General features: G+C 40.7%; 1 protein-coding gene and 1 pseudogene across 7 annotated transcripts in view; both read right to left on the reverse strand.

The window, feature by feature from the left end:
* Nucleotides 1–21744, reverse strand: part of STAU2 (staufen double-stranded RNA binding protein 2) — a 303363-nt gene extending 281619 nt beyond the window's left edge. For 3 of the 7 annotated variants that reach the window (XM_060115946.1, XM_060115945.1, XM_060115944.1), the window contains exon 1: nucleotides 13534–13599. Coding sequence is in view for 1 of the 7 variants with exons in the window: in XM_060115949.1 (XP_059971932.1) it covers nucleotides 13534–13551 (18 nt within the window). In the remaining 6 variants the exon portion in view is untranslated. Of the gene's footprint in view, nucleotides 1–13533; nucleotides 13602–21635 lie in introns of those variants that run through there. The other 4 variants (XM_060115949.1, XM_060115947.1, XM_060115950.1 and 1 more) reach the window with 4 other exon arrangements.
* Nucleotides 281–373, reverse strand: LOC132501126 (U6 spliceosomal RNA; annotated as a pseudogene).
* Nucleotides 21745–22027: the final 283 nt, after the last annotated feature.

Genomic DNA, 22027 nt, shown 5'->3' on the forward strand with positions numbered 1-22027 from the left:
ATTAACTGATCCCTTTATTGTTATGAAATGATCTTATTTTTACCAAGTAATAAATATTCCTTGCTCTCAAATCTATTTTGATATTAATAAAACCAAGTTTTATTAAAGAAACTCCAAGTTTCTTTCAACTAAGTTAGCATGTTATGTCTTTTTCATTATTTTATTTTTAACCTATTTGTGTTTATAGTTACTATTTCTTACAGGCAAATATATGGTTGGGTCTTGCTTTTTAATCCAATTTCAGCCTTTAAATTGGGACATTTAGACTATTTACTTTTTTAAAAATATCAAACGCTACGCAAATTTATGTGTCATATTTGTACATCTTCTCTGTATCATTCCAGTTTTAATATATGTGCTGCTGAAGCAACACTAGACTATCTACATTTAATGTGATTATACGTATCATTAGGTTTGAGCCTATCATCCTGCTATTTATTTTATATTTTTCCCATCTGGTCTTTGTTCCCTTCATCTTTTTGTGGTTTCTGCTGAATTATTTTGTATATTCAATTCTATCTACTTTTTTTGGCTTATTAGTTATAACTTTTTGTTTTGCTCTTTTACTGGCTGCTTTAGAGTTTATTATATATACCTTTAACTTATCATAGTCTACCTTTATATTATACCACATAATCAAGGGCATTAGAATCTTTAATAACATCCCTCCCTTTCTCCCTCAACCTTCAAGCTACTGTTATTATGCATTGTGATTTTATGTAAAAGCCACACAATACCTTAATATTTTTGCTTTAAACAATAAATTACCTTTTAGAAAGATTAAACTAATAAAAAAAACTTATACATTTACCCAAGTAATTACCATTTCTGCTTTTTTCATCTTTTTCATTTTCCTGCTGCCTGAAGGACATTGTTTATAATTTTTCTTGTAGTGGGGGAGTGCTGAGTAAGGAATTTGCATAGACATTTCTCCAATAATGATATACAAACAGCCGACAAGCATATGAAAAGATATTAAAATCACTAGTATCAAAGCAATGCAAATGAAAACCATAAGATACCACTTCATACCTATTAAGACGGCCATTACCAAAAAAAGAAAGAAAGGAAGGGAAGGAGGAAAAAAATAAGTATTGGTGAGGACGTGGGGAACTTGGAACCCTTGTTCATTATTAGTGGGAATTCGAAATCATGTAGCCACTATGGAAAACAGTAATTAAACATAGAATTACCATAGGATCCAGCAATTTCACTCCTGGAAAAATAGACCCAGAATAACAGAAAGCAGGGACTTGAACAGATATATGCACTCCCATGTTCACTGCAGCATTATTCACAACAGCCAAAAGGTGGAAGCACCCCAAATGTCTACCAATGGATGAGTGAATAAATAAAATGTGGTATATATATAAAACGGAATATTACTCAGCCTTAAAAAGGAAATTGTGACACAGGCTATAACACAAATGAACTTCGAAGACATTATGCTAAGTAAAATAAGCCAGTCACAAAAGGACTTGTACAATTCCACTTATACGAGATATCGAGAGCAGTCAAACTCATAAAGACAGAAAGTAGAATGGTGGTTGACAGGGGCTGGTGGATTGGAGAATGGGGAGTCAGTGTTTTAATGGGTACAGAGTTTCAGTTTGGGAATATCAAGAAGTTCTGCAGATGGGTGTTGGTGATGGTGATGGTTATACAACACTGTTCAGCTACTTAGTGCCACCATACACTTAAAAATGGTTAAAATGGGGGACTTCTCTGGTGGCACAGTGCTTGGGAATCTGCCTGCCAATGCACAGGGCACGCGTTCCAGCCCTGGTCTGGGAAGATCTCACATGCTGCAGAGCAACTAAGCCCATGCGCCACAACTACTGAGCCTGTGCTCTAGAGCCTGCATGCCACAATTACTGAAGCCTGTGTGCCTAGAGACTGTGCTCTGCAACAAGAGAAGCCACAGCAATGAGAAGCCCATGCACCACAATGAAGAGTAGCCCCCGCTCACCGCAAATAGAGAGAGAGCCTGCATGAAGAAACAAAGACCCAACGCAGCCAAAAAAAAACAAATTAATTTTTAAAAAGATGGTTAAAATGGTAAATTTTGTTATATATATTTTACCACAATTAAAAATTTAAAAATAAAACAAAAAAGTCACTTTTTTGTTTCCTCTGAAATTTTTTTTATTGAAGTATAGCTGATTTACAATGTTGTGTTAGTTTCAGGTGCACAGCAAAGTGATTTAGTTATATATCTATATTTTTTCAGATTCTTTTCCATTATAGGTTATTACAAGATGTAGAATATAGCTCCCTGTGCTATACAGTGGGTCCTTGTTGTTTATTTTATATATAGTAGTGTGTATCTGTTAATCCCAAACTCCTAATATATCCCTCCCCTGCCTTTCCCCTTTGCTAACCATAAATTTGTTTTCTATGTCTGTGAGTCTAGTTCTGTTTTGTAAATAAGTTCCTTTGTATGACAAGTCACTTCTTTTCGGAAAGCATTTTCAGTGGGAACAGAATCCAAAGTTGACAAGTATTTTATAGTCTTTTAAAAATGTCACTCCACTCTTTTCTGGCTTGCAGTGTCCAACAAAAACTCTGTCATTCTTGTCTCTATTTCTCTGTTCATGTCTTTTTTTCCTCTGACTGCTTTTAAGATTTCCTTTCACTATCACTGATTTTCAGCCATTTGATTATGATGTGCCTTAGTGTGGGTTTTTAAATGTTTCTTTCAAATCAGATTCATTGAGCTTTACAGATCTATGGAGTTTATAGTTTTTTGTTTTGGGGTTTTTTTTTTAGTTCATTAAACACAGAAAATATTCAGTCATTATTTGTTCTAATATTTTTCTGTTCCCCCTCCCTTCTCCTGAGAATCTAATTACTTTTATCTTAGACTATATATTATCCAACAGCTCATAGATGCTGTTCATTTTTTTTCAGTCTTTTCACTCTGTGCTTCATTTTGGATAGTTGTTATTCCTACGTATTCAAGCTCACTTATCTTTTCTTCTACAGTGTCTTATCTGCTATTAATTCCATCAAGTATCTTTTTCTTTCAGATACTACATTCTTCATTTCTAGAATTTCCATTTAAGCGTATTTTTGTATCTTTTATTTCTATTCTCTTCATTTTCCTATTTTCTTCTCCCTTCCTGAACACTGACAGCATATTAGTAGCAACTCTTTTGACAGCTTTGTCTGCTAAATCAATCATCATTGTCATTTCTGGGTCTCTTTCTATTGATTGATCTTTTTTTACCCTAGTTATGGGTCATATTTTCATGCTTCGTTGCAACCTTTTTAATTTTCTAATTGAAAGGAAACTGACATAACATCAAATTAACCATTTCAAAGTGAAGACATCAGTAGCATTTAGTACAGTCACAACGTTGTGCAAACACCTCTACCTAGTTCCAAAACATTTTTATCACACCAAACTAAACTCGGTACCCATTAGGCAGTTACTCCCCTTTCCTCCTCACCCCCAGGACCTGACAACAACCAACGTGTGCTCTGTCTCTATAGATTTACTTATTCTAGACATTTCATATAAATGGAATCAGACAACATGTGACCCTGGTGTCTGACTTCTTTCACGTAGCAAAATGTTTTTGAGTTTCACCACATTGTACTATGTATCAGTACATCATCTCTTCTTACAGCTAAATAATATTCTATGGTGTGTATGTACCACAATTTGTTTACCCAGTCATCTAACCATTTGGGCTGCTTCTACCAACTGGCCATTGTAAATAGTGTTACTATGAACATGTGTGTACCTATATTTGGTACCTGTTTTCAATTCTTTTGGGTATACATCTAGAGTGGAATTGCATAGTAATTGTATGTTTAACTTTTTAAAGAACTGCCAAACTGTTTTCCACAGAAGCTGAAACACTTTACATTCCCACCTGCATTGTACAGGTGTTCTGACTTCTCCACATCACCATCAACACTTGTTACTGTTGGTCTCTTTGAATCTAACCATACTAGTGAGCCTGAAGGGGTACTAATTGTGGTTTTCATTTGCATTTCCCTAACTACTAATGAGGTTGAGTATTTGTTCATGTGCATGTTGGCCATATGTACATCTTCTTTGGAGAACTGTCTATGTCCTTTACCCATTTTTAGTTGGGTTGTCTTTTTTTTTCTAATATTTATTCATTCATTTTTGGCTGCATCAGATCTTAGTTGTGGCACGCAGGATCTTTTGTTGCAGCACGTGGACTCTTCATTGCAGCATGCAGGCTTCTCTATAGTTGTGGTGTGTGGGCTTCTCTCTAGTTGTGGCGTGTGGGCTCCAGAGCACACGGGCTCTCTAGTTGTGGCACACAGGCTCCAGAGCACATGGGCTCTGCAGTTGCCACATGCGGGCTCAGTAGTTGTGGTGCACAGGGGCTTAGTTGCCCCACAGCATGTGGGATCTTAGTTCCCCAACCAGGGATCGAATACGCATCCCCTGCATTGGAAGGCAGATTCTTAACCACTGGACCACCAGGGAAGTCCCTGAGTTGCCTTTTTATTGTTGAGTTGTAAGAGTTATAGTTCTTATATTTAGGTCTTTGATCCATCTTGAGTTAATTTTTGTACGTGGTGAGAGGTAGGGATCCAAGTTTATTCTTTTGCATGTGGATATCCAGTTGTCCCAGAACTATCTGTTGAAGATATTATTCTTTCCTGCATTGAGTGGTCTTGGCAATCTTGTCAAAAATCAGTTGGCTATATAAGTATTAGTTTATTTCTAGCCTCTCAATTCTATTCCATTGGTCTATACCTCTTTCCTTAAGCCAGAACCACACTGTTTTGATTACTATAGTTTTACAATATGATTTGAAATGGGGGAGGTATGAACCCTCCAACTGTGTTCTCTTTCATGACTGTTTTGGCTATTTAGGCCCACTGAAATTCCATAAGAAGTTGAAGATCAGCTTTTCAAGTTCTGCAAAAAAGGTCACTGGAATTTTGATAGACATCATATTGAATATGTACACTGTTTTGCAAAGTATTGCCATCTTAATGTTAAGTCTTCAAATCCATAAACACAAAATATCTTTCCATTTATTTAGGTCTTCTTTAGTATCTTTCAACAGTGTTGTATAGTTTTCAGAGTACAGGTCTTTCAATTCCTGTAGGCCTTTAGATGCTAGTATGAATGGAACTGTTTTCTTAATTTCCTTTTTGGATTCTATACCGCTGGTATAAAGAAACACAATTGTATTTTGTGTGATCTTGTACTTACAACTTTTCTGAATTCATTTGTTAGCTCTATTTGGTTTTTTGTAGATTCTTTGGGATTTTCTATATATCAATACATGGTAACATGTCATCTACAAATAAAAATAGTTTTACTTCTTCCTTCCCAATTTGGATGTCTTTTATTCCTTTTTCTTGTCTAACTGCTCTGGCTATAACTTCCAGTACAATGCTGAATAGCAGTGGTGAGGACAGGCATCCTTGCCTTGTCCCTGAACATAAGGAGAAAGTTTTTAGTCTTTCACCATCGAACTGGATGCTAGCTGTGAGTTTTTCATAAATGCCCTTTATCATGCTGAAGAAGTGCCCTTCTATTCCTAGTTTTTGAGTGTTTCTAATATGAACAGGTGTTGGATTTTGTCAAATGCTTTCTGTATCAACTGATACAGAAAGGTGATCATGTGAGGGTTTCTTTCCATTGCTCTATTAATGTAGTGGATTACACTGATTGATTTTCCTATGCTGAACCACTCTTGCATTCCTGGAATAAATCCCACTTGGTCATGGTGTATAATCCTTTATATATATTGTTGGATTCAGTTTGTTAGTATTTTGTTGAGGGTTTTTGCATCTATATTCATAAGGAATATTGATCTGTAGTGGGGTTTTTTTCATGGTGTCTTTGTTTGGCTTTGGTATCAGAGTAATACTGGCCTCATAGAATGAATTAGGAAGTATTGCCTCCTCTCCTATGTTTTGGAAGAGTTTGAGAAGGATTGGTGCTAATTCTTCTTTAAATGTTTGGTAGAATTCATCAGTGAAGCCATCTGGTCCTGGACTTTTCCTTGTTTGGGAGGGATTTTTTAAAAAATAAATTTGTTTGTTTGTTTATGGCTGCAATGGGTCTTCGTTGCTGCACGTAGGCTTTCTCTAAGTTGCGGCGAGTGGGGGCTACTCTTCATTGAGGCATGTGCAGGTGTATCATTGCAGTGGCTTCTCTTGTTGCAGAGCACAGGCTCTAGGTACACGGGCTTCAATAATTGTGGCTTGTGGGTTCAGTAGCTGTGGCTCACGGGCTCTAGAGCGCAGGCTCGGTAGTTGTGGCATATGGGCTTAGTTGCTCTGCAGCATGTGGGATCTTCCCAGACCAAGGCTCGAATCCGTGTCCCCTGCATTAGCAGGAGGATTCTTAACCACTGCGCCACCAGGGAAGTCCCAGGATTTTTTTTTTTTTAACTGATTCAATCTGTTTACTTCTTATAGGGCTGTTGATATTTTCTATTTCTTCTTAAATCAGTTTTGGTAATCTGTGTTTCTAGAAATTTGTCCATTGCATGTAGGTTATCCAATTGGTTGTTCACAGTACTATCTTATAATCTTTTTAATTTCTTTAAGGTCATGGTAATGTCACCACCTTCATTTCTGATTTTAGTTATATTCGTCTTTGCTCTTTTTGTCAGTCTAGCTAAAGATCTGTCAATTGAGTTATCTTTTCAAAGAACCAACTTTTAGTTTTGCTGATTCCCTATACTGTTTCCCATTCTCTATTTTGTTTATCTCCACTTTAATCTTTATCATTTTCTTTCTTCAGCTAGCTTTGGGTTTAATTTTGCTCTTTTTCTAGTTTTCTTAAGGTGAAAAGTTACGTTATTTGTTTGAGATCGTTCTTTTTAAATGTAGGTGTTTAATGCTAAAAATTTCCCTCTGAGCACTGCTTTCGCTGCATCCCACACATTATTGTATATTGTGTTTTCATTTTCATTTGTCTTTAATTATTTTCTAATTTCCCCTATGACTTCTTCTTTGACCTCTTGGTTATTTAAGAGTGAGTGTACTGTTTAAATACTACATATTTTTGAGGTTTTTGGTACTCTGTCACTGATTTCTAGCTTCAATCCACTGTGAACAGAGAAGATACTTTGTATGATTTCAATCTTTCAAAACGTATTGAGACTTGTTTTGTGGCCTAACATATGGCCTATTCCTGGAGAATGCTTTATGTGCACTTAATAAGAATTTGTATGTTGCTGTTGCTGAACACTCTGTATGTATCTGTTAGGTCTAATTAGCTTATAGTGTTGTTCAAGTCCTCTATTTCCTTACTGATCTTCTGTCTAGATGCTCTATCCCTTATTCAAGGTAAGGCAAGCATTTTAATTTTGAATTGGATGACAAACACTAGGAATTTTACATTGTTGGGTACTGAATTGTGTTGTATTCTGCTATACAGTGTTGGACTTTGTTCTGGTGCACAGTTAAGTTACTTGGGATAACTTGGAGCCTTCTGAAGACTCTTTCCAATGCCCTGTGTATTACAAGGTATTTACACTCTAGATAATGGAGACACAAACTATTCCCAGTTTTGTGTGAGCTCCAGAAACTGTTTTCTTACTGCTTTCCAGTAGTTCTTTCCCTGACTTCAAGTAGGTCCTGCCATGCATCTACAGATCAGAACTGAGCCAAGGACTCAAGAAGAACCCTTTGCAGCTCTCCAGAATGCATATGTGCTTGAGTGTACTCTTTAACATATATTCGCCACTCTCCCCCAAAGCTCCCTTCTCTCCAGTACTCTGACCTACAATTCTAACCACCACCTTGGTCTTCCTAAACTCTTATCTCTGTTTCCTAATCCCAACAAAATTGGGCTCTGTTTTGATTCCTCCTCGCACTACAGCTTGTAAACAACTTCCAGGCTCTACTGTAAACTGGTGCGATAGAAGGGCTTACCTCATTTGTTTCTATTCTCTCAGGCATCACAGCCTGCCGCCATCTGTCATCCAATGTCTAAAAACCACTGATCACATATTTAATATGTTCTCAAGTTATTTAAGAAGAAAGAGAATATTACTGCTGCAAAACACATTACCCCCAACTTAATGGCTTAAAAAATAAGCATTTATTTTTTTCACGTAGTCTCTAAGGTTCAGCAATCAAGGAGCAGCTGGGCTGGGTAGTTCTGACTCAGAATCTCTCATGGGGTTGCACTCAAGATGCTGATGGAGAGCAGTCTAGGTAGGGCTGGAAGCTTGACAAGGGCTGGAGGATCTGCTTTCAAGAAGGCTCAGTCACACAGTTAGCTAAAGGTCTTGGTTCCTTGTTAGCTGTTGGCAGGAGGCCTCAATTTCTCACCATGTGGGCCTCTCCAGTGGGCTATTCACAACATGGCAGCTAACTACTCTCAGAGTCAGCAATGCAGGGTGCCACACTGAGGGAGAGAGAGGAGGATGGAGAAGGCACAATGTCTTTTATAACCTATCCTTGGAAACGATCCATCACTTCTACCATATTCTATTGGCCACACAAACAGATGTGCGAGAGGATTACACAGTGGTGTAAATACCAGGAGGCAGAGATCATTGGGGGCCATCTTGGAAGCTGGCTACAAAGAGGATAAATCTTGTTATGCCAACATGGCAGAAAGCCCACATTCTTCTTATACATTTTAACCTCCTTGTGTTTACTACTTTTTTAATCCAGTAACTGTACACTAAATCCTATGACTTCAAGAGAGATGGGCAGATTGTAAACAGATCCTACTCCAAAGCCAGACTTGGAGAAAAACTAAGAGTAAGTATCAGCAGCTTTTAAAAGCGAAAAGGATAGAGTTTCCAGTGCATATGGCAAGAAAGACAAGGAGAGCACTTGTAGCTGACCGGGGCTTAAGACATGTCCAAGTGCTTCACTCCCCCCCAACAATTACTTACTCTAATGACCAACTTAAATGTCTGCCCTCCTTTCTCATCAATTTCCAGAGCAACAATAGCAAGAATACCAGTCATAGTACTATCAACAGCAGTAGCAAGAGTACTAGAACCAACACTAAGCATTTGGCCTTTGTTATCTCAATTACTCCTCACAACAAACCTGTAGGATAGTATCATTATCCCTTAAACTCTAGGCTTTTTGTTTCTTAATGACCAAACCCTGGCTTTACACTTTACAGTACACCTTGATACAACTTTATTCTTTCTGTATAACACCTGGCTCCCTCTTGCCCTATAGGATTCTCCACTCTTCTGGCACTGAAATTGTTCTGTCCTCCCTGTTCTCCTACTCCACTTGATTCAGGATTTAAAGCTTCCCCTTAGGGCTTCCCTGGTGGCACAGTGATTAAGAATCTGCCAGCCAATGCAGGGGACACAGGTTCGAGCCCTGGACCGGGAAGATCCCACATGCCGCGGAGCAACTAAGCTCATGCGCCACAACTACTGAGCCTACACTCTAGAGCCTGCGAGCCACAACTACTGAAGCCTGCGCACCTAGAGCCCATGCTCTGCAGCAAGAGAAGCCACCGCAATGAGAAGCCCGTGCAACGCGACAAAGGGTAGCCCCCACTCGCCGCAACTAGAGGAAGCCACGCACAGCAATGAAGACCCAACACAGCCAAAATTAAATAAAATAAATATTAAAAAAAAAAAAAGCTTCCCCTTAGCTTCTGTGTTCCTAACAGCGATTACCAAACCTCTTTAAAAGGAACCACTACTTAAACCTCTGTTAATCCCTGGCTGCTGGGCTCTCCCAAGGCTACAGCTGCCTAACATAGACTTCCCAACACCTTAGGACACACTGCCTGGTCAAATGTGCCTCACCAACTAATCCCAAAACATTTGCCCTATTTCAGTCACTAATTTTTAAATAGTATTTCACAGCACATGGGCCTTCTCAATTTATATTTGCTACAGCTTAATGTTCAAACAAGTTTCCTTTCCCTAGGGGCTTGTAATTAATCATCAGGGAGAAAGGTCAAAATACACCAAACTCTTACTTAGTGGTACCCTGGAAACATAGGTTACCATTAGTTACTTGTTGAATAACGAATGAAAAAACTACAAACTAATGATTATAAACTCTCAAGGGGATATAATCCAAAGAATTTTTACAAATAAAAGGTAAAGATAACAGTGGACACATATAAGCAATTCACAAAAGACAAAACACAAAAGAACAAATATAAGCAAATCATAGAAATGCAAATTAAAATATCACTTTTTGTCAGACAGATTAACGGAGATTGAAAATTTGTCAAGGAAATAAGGAAACAGGCATTCTGATAAACTTTTTTTTTTTTTTTTTTTTTTTTTTTTTAGCAGTACGCGGGCCTCTCACTGTTGTGGCCTCTCCTGTCGTGGAGCACAGGCTCCAGACACGCAGGCTCAGCGGCCATGGTTCACGGGCCCAGCCACTCTGTGGCATGTGGGATCTTCCCGGACCAGGGCAAGAACCCGTGTCCCCTGCATCGGCAGGCGGACTCTCAACCACTGCGCCACCAGGGAAGCCCCTGATAAACTTCTAATAGATATAATTTTGTATTTTGAGGTATTTATGCATCAAATATCTTTAAAATCTACATACTCCTTTGATTAGTATTTCCATTTCTAATAATTAATTGCAAGAAAATAATGGACAAAGGAACACAGGTGTATGTAAAAAAAAAAAAAACTAACTGTGGCACTAACTATAACACAAAATCTGTCCAACAATAAGGATCTGATTAAATAAATCTTAGTACTTCTAAATTATGGATTAAGTCACTTCAGATATTATGTATTACATAATCTCAGTTTTTTAAAGTAACATATATTCACATAAAAACATACCTGCATAGAAAAAAAATCTAGAAGTATACACCCCAAAACGTTAGCAGTGATTGTTTCTGTAAAAGAATAGTGGAATTACTTGTGATTTTTTTTTCCTTTTTACTTATCTATACCACCTAATTTTTCTACATGAATTGTGCATGGATAAGAACACACACTCTTAAAAGGCAAAAGTAAAAATGAGGAGCATGGGCTTCCCTGGTGGCGCAGTGGTTGAGAGTCCGCCTGCTGATGCAGGGGACACGGGTTCGTGCCCCGGTCCGGGAAGGTCCCACATGCCGTGGAGCGGCTGGGCCCGTGAGCCATGGCCGCTGAGCCTGCGCATCCGGAGCCTGTGCTCCGCAACGGGAGAGGCCACAACAGTGAGAGGCCCGTGTACCGCTAAAAAAATAAAAAAAAAAAAAAAAATGAGGAGCACAATTTAAAGGCAGAAGTGTCATTATGGTAGCCGAACATGGAACATTCCTATGTTCCCTAATAATAATGTCAGGCAGAATTAATATCAAAAAGGATACCAAGTAACTTAGTATTCAATAGCCTAGTTTTTAATTAGTTCTAGGAACACATATGGAATAATTTGTTAGCACTATTCAGGCATTTTAACAAAAGACCTCCCCAAATTTATTTATTAATCCTAAAGACAGTGTTGAAAATTATGCAGTAAAAATTTCAACTGCTTCAAGATGAGTGAGTGTCAGCTTCAATTGCCTTTTCATGACTTTTCACATTTACCTTGAGAACCCTCTAATGGGAAACCAGTCACTGTGAAAATAATAAAGCATAAAAATCACTCATATGTTTAAGAATTCAATGTGACTTTTAAGTCTGGATGAAAACAAAGTCTTCTCTATAAGTTCTACTATTCCAAATTAGGTTAGCTTTTCCCCTCAGACTTGAAAAGTTTTAAACACTTAGTCAAGAGAGGGTCTTGAAGCAAGCCAAGGAATACATATCTGTTACAAGCAAAGCATGCATATCTCCAGGTACTGTGGACAATTTCTAGCCAAAGCCCAGGGAGCTGCTGTGGCCACGCAAAACGCTGCCTAGGAGTTGTTTGCAATGCCTGGTTCAACAGGACCAGTAGCACAGATGGTTAGTAAATCTTCATTAGGACAAATCTATAAACTATAAGTTTCAATGATGTTGCCTGACATAAAATGATCATTTCCACCTGTCTATAGTAGAATAACTGTACCCATGTAATTAATGGCAGGTATCTGTACAGTCACTTGGGGGGATCTTCACACCTATAGCACAGCTTGTATGTCACATCTCATAAAGCTCCATCAATGCATCTAATGGGACTTGACAGCAACCATGAAGGCACAGGAAGCACTAAGCACAGTATGATTCCTTTTAGCCCATGTTAGTAACGTCACTGATGAAAGCAATATTTGTGGCACAAGAAAACTGTCTAGTTCAAGGAGAAAATCAAAGAACGACTGGGCATAAGGGAGAGATTTTACATTAATGGCATTTGTGTAAAGCAGCATCATATAATACCAAAACGGACAACACAACTATGTGGTTACTGCTGACAAGGATGGAGATCTCCTTGCTTTAGTGTCAACCCTAGCACCATTCATCCACTCGTTCAGCAAATACATGAAAATCATATACAACAAGAACTATTCTAGGACCTGGGGATATAGGAGTAAACAAGCAAAGTCACTCCCTTCATGGAGCACAACATCTAACAAGGAAGACAGACGTTAAATAATATTACATATTTTAATACAACTTTGAATGTCAGGATGTCATTAAATAGAAGGGCAGGGTGCTATGAGGCAAATCCTAGGCCTGGGAGTCAAGTGAACCAAGCACAGGGTGGGTGAGAAGAGGTCAAGCTGGAACGACCTGGCTCAACCTCGGACCTGGAAGAGTCTAGTTTGACTGAAGCATTTAGATTCTTTCCTGGGCACACGTTAGGTCTGAGATGCATAAAGACATCCAAGTTAAGAGATCAAGTTGGTAACTGCTACCTAAGTCTGGAGCTCAGAAGAGAAGTCTAGACCAGGTATAAACTGAGAAGTCATTTGCTTAGAGATGGTGTGTGATACGCAGGAACTGGAGATTTCTTAGGCCAGGTGAGCTGGAGGGGGTGGGGGCTGGGAGGGGTCATTATTACTTCCTCAAATCACAAAAGAATTAACTACCTCTTGCAATCAAATTACTTTCTTCTCTCTTGATTTGCAAACGTGAAGTAAATCAAAGTACTTTCTATATTATAGTTATGATACAATGCCCTTTTTGTTCAGAAAGGATAAGATTAAATGTATAAAGTTCTTGGAGAAATGTCAAGACCTAAGAAAACTATTTCTACAGTGAGTCTAAGGCATTGTATGCTAGAGTTTATTTAGCAGAGCGCTTTCTTCCAGCCTTTTCCAGTGCCCTAGAAAAGGACTTTTTTTAACACACTGATACAACCACTTCACAAGATGTGTCACTAGAAATGCTTTCGGTCTGCAGAACTGCCACCTACTGAAGCTAGATCACAACTGTAAGCATTCTGAACACATCAACAAGTCCTGGAGATGTGACATCAAAAAGAACAGAAAAACCTTCTGCTCTGCACACTTAAAACTTAACTTTCAGGACTATCGCTATAATCCTTACACAACCTGTCCTGCAGTCTTCCTATGACGAATATATAGCATGTAACGGCTCTATAAAGCAGTGGTCAGGTTACGGTTATAGAAAAGCTGAGTTAAAATGCTCCACGATTTATGGCCCAAGCACCATATAAGTGTGACATGCCTTAACACAAACTCACCTGATTTATTTGAAGCATGTTAAAACAATATTGACCAAACTGCTGTATCCCTCACGGCTCCAAAAACTAGAAAATGAAAATGAAGAAATAAGTTCAACTTAGTTGGTAATCGCAATGATTAGCACTTTAAAGACAAGCCCGTGACCAAAATCAAATACAACAGATGGAGTAGATCTAAATCAGCGTAGAACTTTCTATGATGATAAACATGTTCTAGATCTTTGCTGTCCAAACCGGTAGCCACTAGACACATGTGGCTACTGAGCACTTGAAACGTGGCTAGACCTGAGAAAGTAAATTTTAAATTTTCTTTAATGTTATTTAAAGTTAAATAGCCATCCTGTGGCTAGTGACCACCACACTGGACAGTGTAGATCTAGGCTGCACAAAGTCCCTTCTGGTTCTAGAGTTCTACGACAATTTCAGCAAAAGTGAAGCTGTTCAAACAATGTAAAAGTTTCAGATTAATATTTAATATATACTTCCTTTGCTCCAGTAACGTTTTAAACAGCTTTGTTCCCCTCCTCTATAAGATAAATTAAGCCTAAAGAAGATGTAACGCACACATATTCTCTTAGGTAGTACAGAAAAGAGCACATAGTAAGATTACCTAGCTGCATTTTTTTTCCTGTTTCTGATTTTATTATAATCATTATAAAAATAGCATGCATATCAAAATTTTACATAAAATTTTCGAAAAGAAAATTACCATCCTGACACATCCTATTGTTACATTTGGATTTGTTTCCTTACGGGTCTAACCTCCTCGCCATGGTTGTATTTCTTTTCATATAACAAATGTCTTCTACACTTAATTTAAAAATAGATATCAAAGAAGGGCAGGGGGCTTCCCTGGTGGCGCAGTGGTTGAGAGCCCGCCTGCCGATGCAGGGGACACGGGTTCGTGTCCCGGTCCGGGAAGATCCCACATGCCGCGGAGCGGCTGGGCCCATGAGCCATGGCCGCTGGGCCTGCGCGTCTGGAGCCTGTGCTCCGCAACAGGAGAGGCCACAACAGTGAGAGGCCCGCGTACCACAAAAAAAAAAAAAAAAAATTATGTACAGTACCCCCAAAAATTATCTAAAAAGCAACAACACAATTTTGACATATACCAAAAGAGCTAAATCCAATCACTTGTGTAGCAATTTTTATGCTATAAAATTTAAATACTGAACTTTCCCTCAGAAGCAAAGGTTCTGGAGATACATATATACACACAGATACCATATGAATATACGTGTGTGTGTGTATATATATATATTTGGCTACAATTTTTTCAAAATGACAAACTAGAGTCAACTCAAAATGACTTTCAAATTTTTCAATTATTACTTTGTTTAAAATTTTATTTATTTATTTATTTTTGGCTACATTGGGTCTTTGTTTCTATGCGTGGGCTTTCTCCAGTTGTGGCGAGCGGGGGCTACTCTTCGTTGTGGTGCACGGGCTTCTCATTGCGGTGGCTTCTCTTGTTGCGGAACATGGGCTCTAGGAGCACGGTCTTCAGTAGTTTGGCATGTGGGCTCAGTAGTTTGGCTCGCGGGCCCTAGATAGCGCAGGCTCAGTAGTTGCGGCACATGGGCTTAGTTGCTCCACAGCATGTGGGATTTTCCTGGACCAGGGCTCAAACCCGTGTCTCCTGAATTGGTAGGAGGATTCTTAACCACTGCACCATCAGGGAAGCTCCTCAATTATTTCTTACAATAGTGACCTCACCATCTGTACCAATTTTTGTATTTTCCAAGAGAATCGCATTTGTAGAAATAGCACAAGACCTGAGTACCAGTGAATTTAAGTTTTAGTCCAAGCTCTTCAGGAGATTACCTTCTTTATATATAAATTTATTTATTCATTTATTTAATTTTTGGCTGCATTGGGTCCTCGCTACTGCACACAGGCTCTCTCTAGCCACTGAGAGCGGGGGCTGCTCTTCGTTACGGTGCGCAGGCTTCTCATTGCAGTGGCTTCTCTTGTTGTGGAGCACGGGCTCTAGGCACACAGGCTTCAGAAGTTGTGGCACACAGGCTTCAGTAGTTATGGCTCGTGGGCTCCAGAGCGCAGGCTCAGTAGTTGTGATGTGCACGGGCTTCAGAAGTTGTGGCACATGGGCTTCAGTAGTTGTGGCTCACGGGCTCTAGAGCACAGGCTCGGTAGTTGTGACGCACATGGGCTTAAGTTGCTCCACGGCATGTGGGATCTTCCCGCACCAGGACTCGAACCTGTGGTGTCCCCTGCATTGGCAGGCAGATTCTTAACCACTGCGCCACCAGGGAAGCCCCTTCAGGGGATTACCTTTTGAGCTTTGGTAAATTGTTTTATGTATCTTTGAGTTCTTTCTCTTGCTTCTATTTTCTTCCTTTTTTTCTAATTTTTAAAAAGTAAATGTAAGTCCTTTGGTAGGCAAACAACAAATAGAATACAGCAGAAATAATGAGCTACCGCTTCCAAGACTGGGTTATAAAAAGACCATCATCTCCCTCTTGGGTGTCACCTGCTCTCGTTCTCTCACCTGTTTGGTCTTTGGGAAGCTGGCTGTCACACTGTGAGCTGCCCTGTGGTCAGACCTACATGACAAAGAACTGAGGGACACCTTGGGCCAACAGCCCAACAGAAACTGGGGCTTTCTGTCCAGTACCCCCCAAGGAACTGAAGCCTGCCAAGAGTCACATGAATGACTCAGAAGCAGATCTTCCCCCAGTCAAGCTTTCAGATGAGAATACAGCCCCAAAGACAGCTTACCTGCAACCTCCTAAGAGACCCTGAACCACAGGCACCCAGATAAGCTGCACCCAGATTTCTAACCCACAGAAATTGAGATAATAAATATTTGTTTTAAGTTCTTAATTTCTGGGGTAACTTGTAACAATAAATAAGATACCTCTGTTCGACTCAAATTCTATAATTCTCTGGTATTAATTAATATATTTAGGTAGACCAAAAAAAATCAATTCCCTGTTCAACATAAGCACATGAGTAACGTTAGAATCTGAAAGGAGTAAATTATGAAACTTAAACATTTACATTCTATTCAAAAGATGACATCATTAAAAAGTGTAGCATTAGTCAAATGGTATTAAAATACACTATCTACAACTAAAACTACAAATCTAACCAGTTTTCTTTTTTTTAATTGAAAACAATTCATTTGGACATTAAAACATGAACAAACCGCTAAAAGCATCTCAGTGATCTAATGTCCCTTATTTTCCAGAATTTAACATTATTTGGTAAGAATTTACCAAACTTGAGAAATCTCATTTTGTTTTTATTTTATGTAAGCCTCTAAAAATTACAAATCCTTGTCTATAGACCTGCATGTGTTTCTTCAATATTAGATTTTGGTAATACTAGTGGCTGATCCTGAGAAGTAGGCACAATAAGATATAGGGGTACAATTTTTTTTTTTTTTTTTTGCGGTACGCGGGGCTCTCACTGCTGTGGCCTCTCCCGTTGCGGGGCACAGGCTCTGGACGCGCAGGCTCAGCGGCCATGGTTCACGGGCCCAGCCGCTCCGCGGCATGTGGGATCTTCCCGGACCGGGGCACGAACCCGTGTCCCCTGCATCGGCAGGCAGACTCTCAACCACTGCGCCACCAGGGAAGCCCCAGGGGTACATTTTTTAAAGTTCTGATCTTCTGATATACAAAAAGCAGTTTTTTGAAAAAGCACAAATGAAAGCACGTATTCACTCAAAACTGACCATACAATTTTAAATATTCCGTAAGCCTTTCCTTCACAGTTATAAAAATCTGTATACGGTAAAACATGAAACTAATATGTCTGTAACAGCACTCTGTAAGGTAACTGGATAAAAATTCTGAACATATTCTTTTCCACAAGCAAGTTGTATTAGATCTATATCAATATAAAGATTATAACTATACCACAGGCAATTTGGAATGCCCACAGTGGCACATCTCTTTAACATTTCATGTCTTATTTAAAGACATGCCAGGTCTACTGTCCTATATTTAAAAGAATTTGATAAAATATCAAGTCATATCAATAAAATGCAGAGCATTTTATACTACCCACGGTTTCATAAAATCCACCTCTTCCTCTTCTGTCCAAAGTTTCCAGCTACCATTCATTCCAATTACAACCGTGTACTTTTAAAGAAACCTATTCACATGTCCCAAAAATGCCCTACAGTGATATCCAGTCAGGCACATTCGAACATGCAGTTCCAGATTCCAAGCTACTAAATGAAAACAGGCAGGGTAGTTTATGGAGAAGGCACTACTAACTGGAGAAGACTTGCCACTCATGAAGAATTAAAGGTCCAACCGGTATCTGAAATGTACTGCTGATATCACTCACTGCTTTTATTATGAATTACAATTTGCTCATCTGATTAATTGAAAGCTGTGCAAAATTAAATCTATAAAATCCTCAACAATTAAATCCTGTTTTATAAAATGGCATTATTAAATTAACATATCTATAAATTTTATATTGGCACCCATCCCACGACTGACAGGCAATCCTCTCTTAAATGTCTTACCTGACAGTATGAAAAGCAAAAACATTTACTATCCCCATTCTTACACTCCAAACTACTACAAAACTAAATACCAACTCAAAGCTTCTTACTCTAAAAAAATCATGGGCTCCTTAAAAAGTGTTTAAAAAAAAGCTTTTCATTTTCATTTCTTTTTAAAAGTAGGTACCCCAAAAAACTATTTTTATGTAAGAAAATCAAAACAATTTAGTATAAATTTTACTATCTCCTAAGAGCCTATGAAATATTCTAAGTATATAGAAGTCTCACTCCATGAACCATTCCACTGAAAAACCCCACATACTACCCAGCTAAGAAAAAAAGGAAACTAACATTTACCAGACACCAATTTTATATATACCAGGTGCCATATTTTGCCACTTTTATATTAGCTCATTTAATCCTCATCACCTTGGGATGCAGGTGTTATCCCCATTTTTCTAGAAGTTGGGTTACTTCCCCAGTCACATTGCTAGGATTAAAACTCAGTTTGGTCTGGTTCAAAGTCCCCTTCTTTCCATTATATGTTAAACTATAAATAAAAGCTCGACTCCTTAAAAATGTTCCTTAACAAAGGGCTTGACCTCTAAAACAACATAATGGCAAGGATTCTATATAGAAGAACTTCAGGGATTTCTTCAAAATCAATCATACACAAATATAAATTATAATTACTATGGATTCTAGACACTCATCTAATATTTTCTTGAGTATCCAGAAGAAGCACAAATATATCTATACGTGATTTGATTATACTATGCCTGTCTCCAACTATTCAGTCTAATATTAACAAAACCCAATTTTGCAATATCTAGACTTTCCCCCTTTCTTTATTATGATCCGCATACATAAATGATCAGATATCCAGTGCTCAAAGTATACAAAAGAAAAGAAAACAGAGTAATAGAAGTAAAGAGAAGGTTAACTACAAGGAAAAAATCCCAACACACTGGCCAATTTTATCTTCCAGTACCTGATTCTAACACAGGAAAACCACTCAGCCTCAATTCCTATATTATTTATATACTAATAATGGTGATGAACACCTTTGATATTTTTGATATTCTTACTCTTTGTTGAAAATCAGACCAAGCCACTCCTTCCTAGAATTTCATTCCAGGCAAGCCAAGTAAGCTAAAATGTGAAATTTATATGGTTTTCCATGCTGAAGTAAGTAGGAGTAGAGACCATGATGTATATAACTGACCCTCAAATGATCCAGAAAAAAAATATTATGTGTGTGTGTGACAGAGAGAAAGCAAATGATAAATTGGTGACTCTGAGTTAAGGTTACATGAGTATTCTTTGTATGATTCTTATTCTTGGTACTCTTCTGCAAACTTGAAGTTACTTCCAAATAAAAAACTAAAACTTAAAAATTACATGGCAGGGACTTCCCTGGTGGCGCACTGGATACGAATTTGCCTGACAATCCAGGAGATGTGGGTTCCATCCCTGGTCTGGGAAGATCCCACATGCCGCAGAGCAACTAAGCCCGTGTGCCACAGCTAAGGTTGCGCTCTAGAGCCCGCGAGCCACAACTACTGAAGTCCGTGTGCCTAGAGCCCGTGCTCCGCAATGAGAAGCCACCGCAATGAGAAGCCCGTGCTCCGCAACGAAGAGTAGCCCCCACTCGCCACAACTAGAGAAAGCCAGCACGCAGCAACGAAGACCCAACGCAGCCAAAAAATAAATAAAATTAAATCTTTAAAAAAAAATTACGTGGCAGTATATCTGAAGTTAACAGTACATACTTGGATTATACAGCAACATTTTTACAAGTACAAGACAGGTTTTTAAGGAAAAATTTAGTGATGTGTGAGGAAATCTGCACTATATCCTACCAACTAATGATCACTTAGGAATAAATTTCAACTACACTGCCATGCAGTGGAACGTGGCAATGGTGCCTTGAGCTGAAAACATAGCAGGACAAAAAAAAACACAGACATCACATAGTTCGGCGTTTAAGTGTTTCACAAATCTAATACAGGCCTGCTGCAAACGGCAGCAAATCTACAATTCAAGTGGTATGTGTTATCTCTGTTTTGCAGTAAAATATAGGCAAACTGAAAAATGAAAAACTTGCCATTTTACGAAACAATCGAGATGCAGAATGTCTGGGTTTTGATGGCTTTATTAAAAAGATTTTTTTTCCTTCTGCAACTCAATTCACAACAGTATGTGTGAATCATGTTAAGAAAGCAAGGACGGAGAAGAAATAGCCACCAGGAACAATGCTGCAATCTCTTCTCCTACAAGGTTACTATTAACCCGCCTGCCCATCACAATTTTGATTTCAAATGTTCATCATGCTCCCTTAAATCATAAGGATGCATCAGAAGAGAAGTAATGCTCAGAAGAAGTCCACCAAAATTGTGAAATCAAACATTAAAAATAAAGGTTTTCAGCTAACAGTGAAACACCTTTAAAAGATCGTCTCTATCCATTCTGGAGGAACCACCCAATTTAAAATCCTTCAGTACATTTCCCTAAGTGAACGGTCCTTCTCTACCCAAGTAGTTCTAAACCTTCTGGGAAAGGGGCGGCGGGACGCGTCACGCCAAGCAAAGACCCTTTCCGAAGAAAATTCTCCGCAAGTGCAAAATTCTGCACATATTTCCAGGGACTTCCAAGAACCCAAGGCCATTATCCCCGCCTCCCCCCGAAGAATCCCAGCTCAGCGTCTCCTCAGTTGCCTCCGCGGAACGCCCGCCTCGACACAATCCCCACAGTCCCCGGCCCGCCCCGCGAGGGGCTGGAGGCTCTGCCCTCGCACAGCGGATTCTGTAACTGATCTTTGTCTCTTCGCCCAACTGCCTTCACCTCGGCAAGGTCATTAACTGCCAACCACCCATTTAAGCCGAGCCCTCACCGTAGTAGTTCGTAAGAGCCACGGCCGAACTTGCCTGTCATAGGATATATTTTGCCCCCTCTGCCCCACCTACCTTCCCCATTTCGGCGCGTTACGTATTTATCACTTGCCCATTATACAGAAATAGCCACCACCACCAGCCCCTGGCGCGCCCCCGCCCCGCCGTTCCCCCTGCGCCCCCAGGCCATGGCCCGCAGACCCTCCAGGGATGGGCCTCCCGCCATCTCCCCTCCTCTGACCCCCTCCCCTCCCCAGTCCTGCCCTCCCCCCCACAGGGACCCTCCTCCTCCCTCTCCAGCACCATCGCTCCACCCGCGGTCCCCTCTTCCGGCCGTTCCCACCGCGGCCCCAACGACCCCACCTCCCGGGTCCCTGCCCCCCCCCCAGCCTTCCACCCTCCGTCTGTGCCGGCATCCTCGCCTTCCTCCCGGCTCCTCCCCTCTGGACACCTGTGTCGTCCCACCCCCTCCACACACGCCCCCCCCCCCAATTCATTCGTCTCCTCCCCGCCTCCCCAGCCCCCGCCATCCTCCTCCCCTCCCCCTCCCGCCCGGAGAGAGCCCGAGGAGGGAGGGAAGGCGCGGGGGAGGGGAGGCCGCGAAGGGGCCGCTCTTCATGGGGTTCGCCGCGCGCCGCGGACCCGCAGGGCTCCCCAGCGCCCTCTGTCTCCCCCGCCAGCGGGGCGGAAGTCGGGGCCTCCCGGATGCCCCGCACAAGGGTATTTACCTTTTCGCCAGGGACACTCTGCAGACGACTCCAACATTGGCAAACACTACAGAGAACTGACCCCGCTCGGCCGCCGCCGCCGCCGCCGCTGCCGGCTTCCACCCCTCGGGCTCCCCGCCCCCCGCCTCCTCCCCCCGCCTCCGCCCGCCTCCCCTGCGCTCCCGCCGCGCCCTCCCGGGCCCGCGCCGCGCGCCCCCGCCGACGCAGCCGCTCTCGCTCCCCAGCCTGCCCGGCGCGCGCGCCCCCGGGCCCCGCAGACCCGCGCCGCGCGCCGGCGCCGGCGCCGGCCCTCCCTCCCTTCTTCCTTTCGCAGGCCCGCGGTCGAGCGCGGCCATTGTTCGCGGCGCCGCTCCCGCCCCCTGGCGGCCGGCCGGCCGCCGCAGCGGCGGCCG

This window comes from Mesoplodon densirostris, chromosome 13 (assembly GCF_025265405.1).
Source record: "Mesoplodon densirostris isolate mMesDen1 chromosome 13, mMesDen1 primary haplotype, whole genome shotgun sequence".
Lineage (NCBI taxonomy): Eukaryota > Metazoa > Chordata > Mammalia > Artiodactyla > Ziphiidae > Mesoplodon > Mesoplodon densirostris.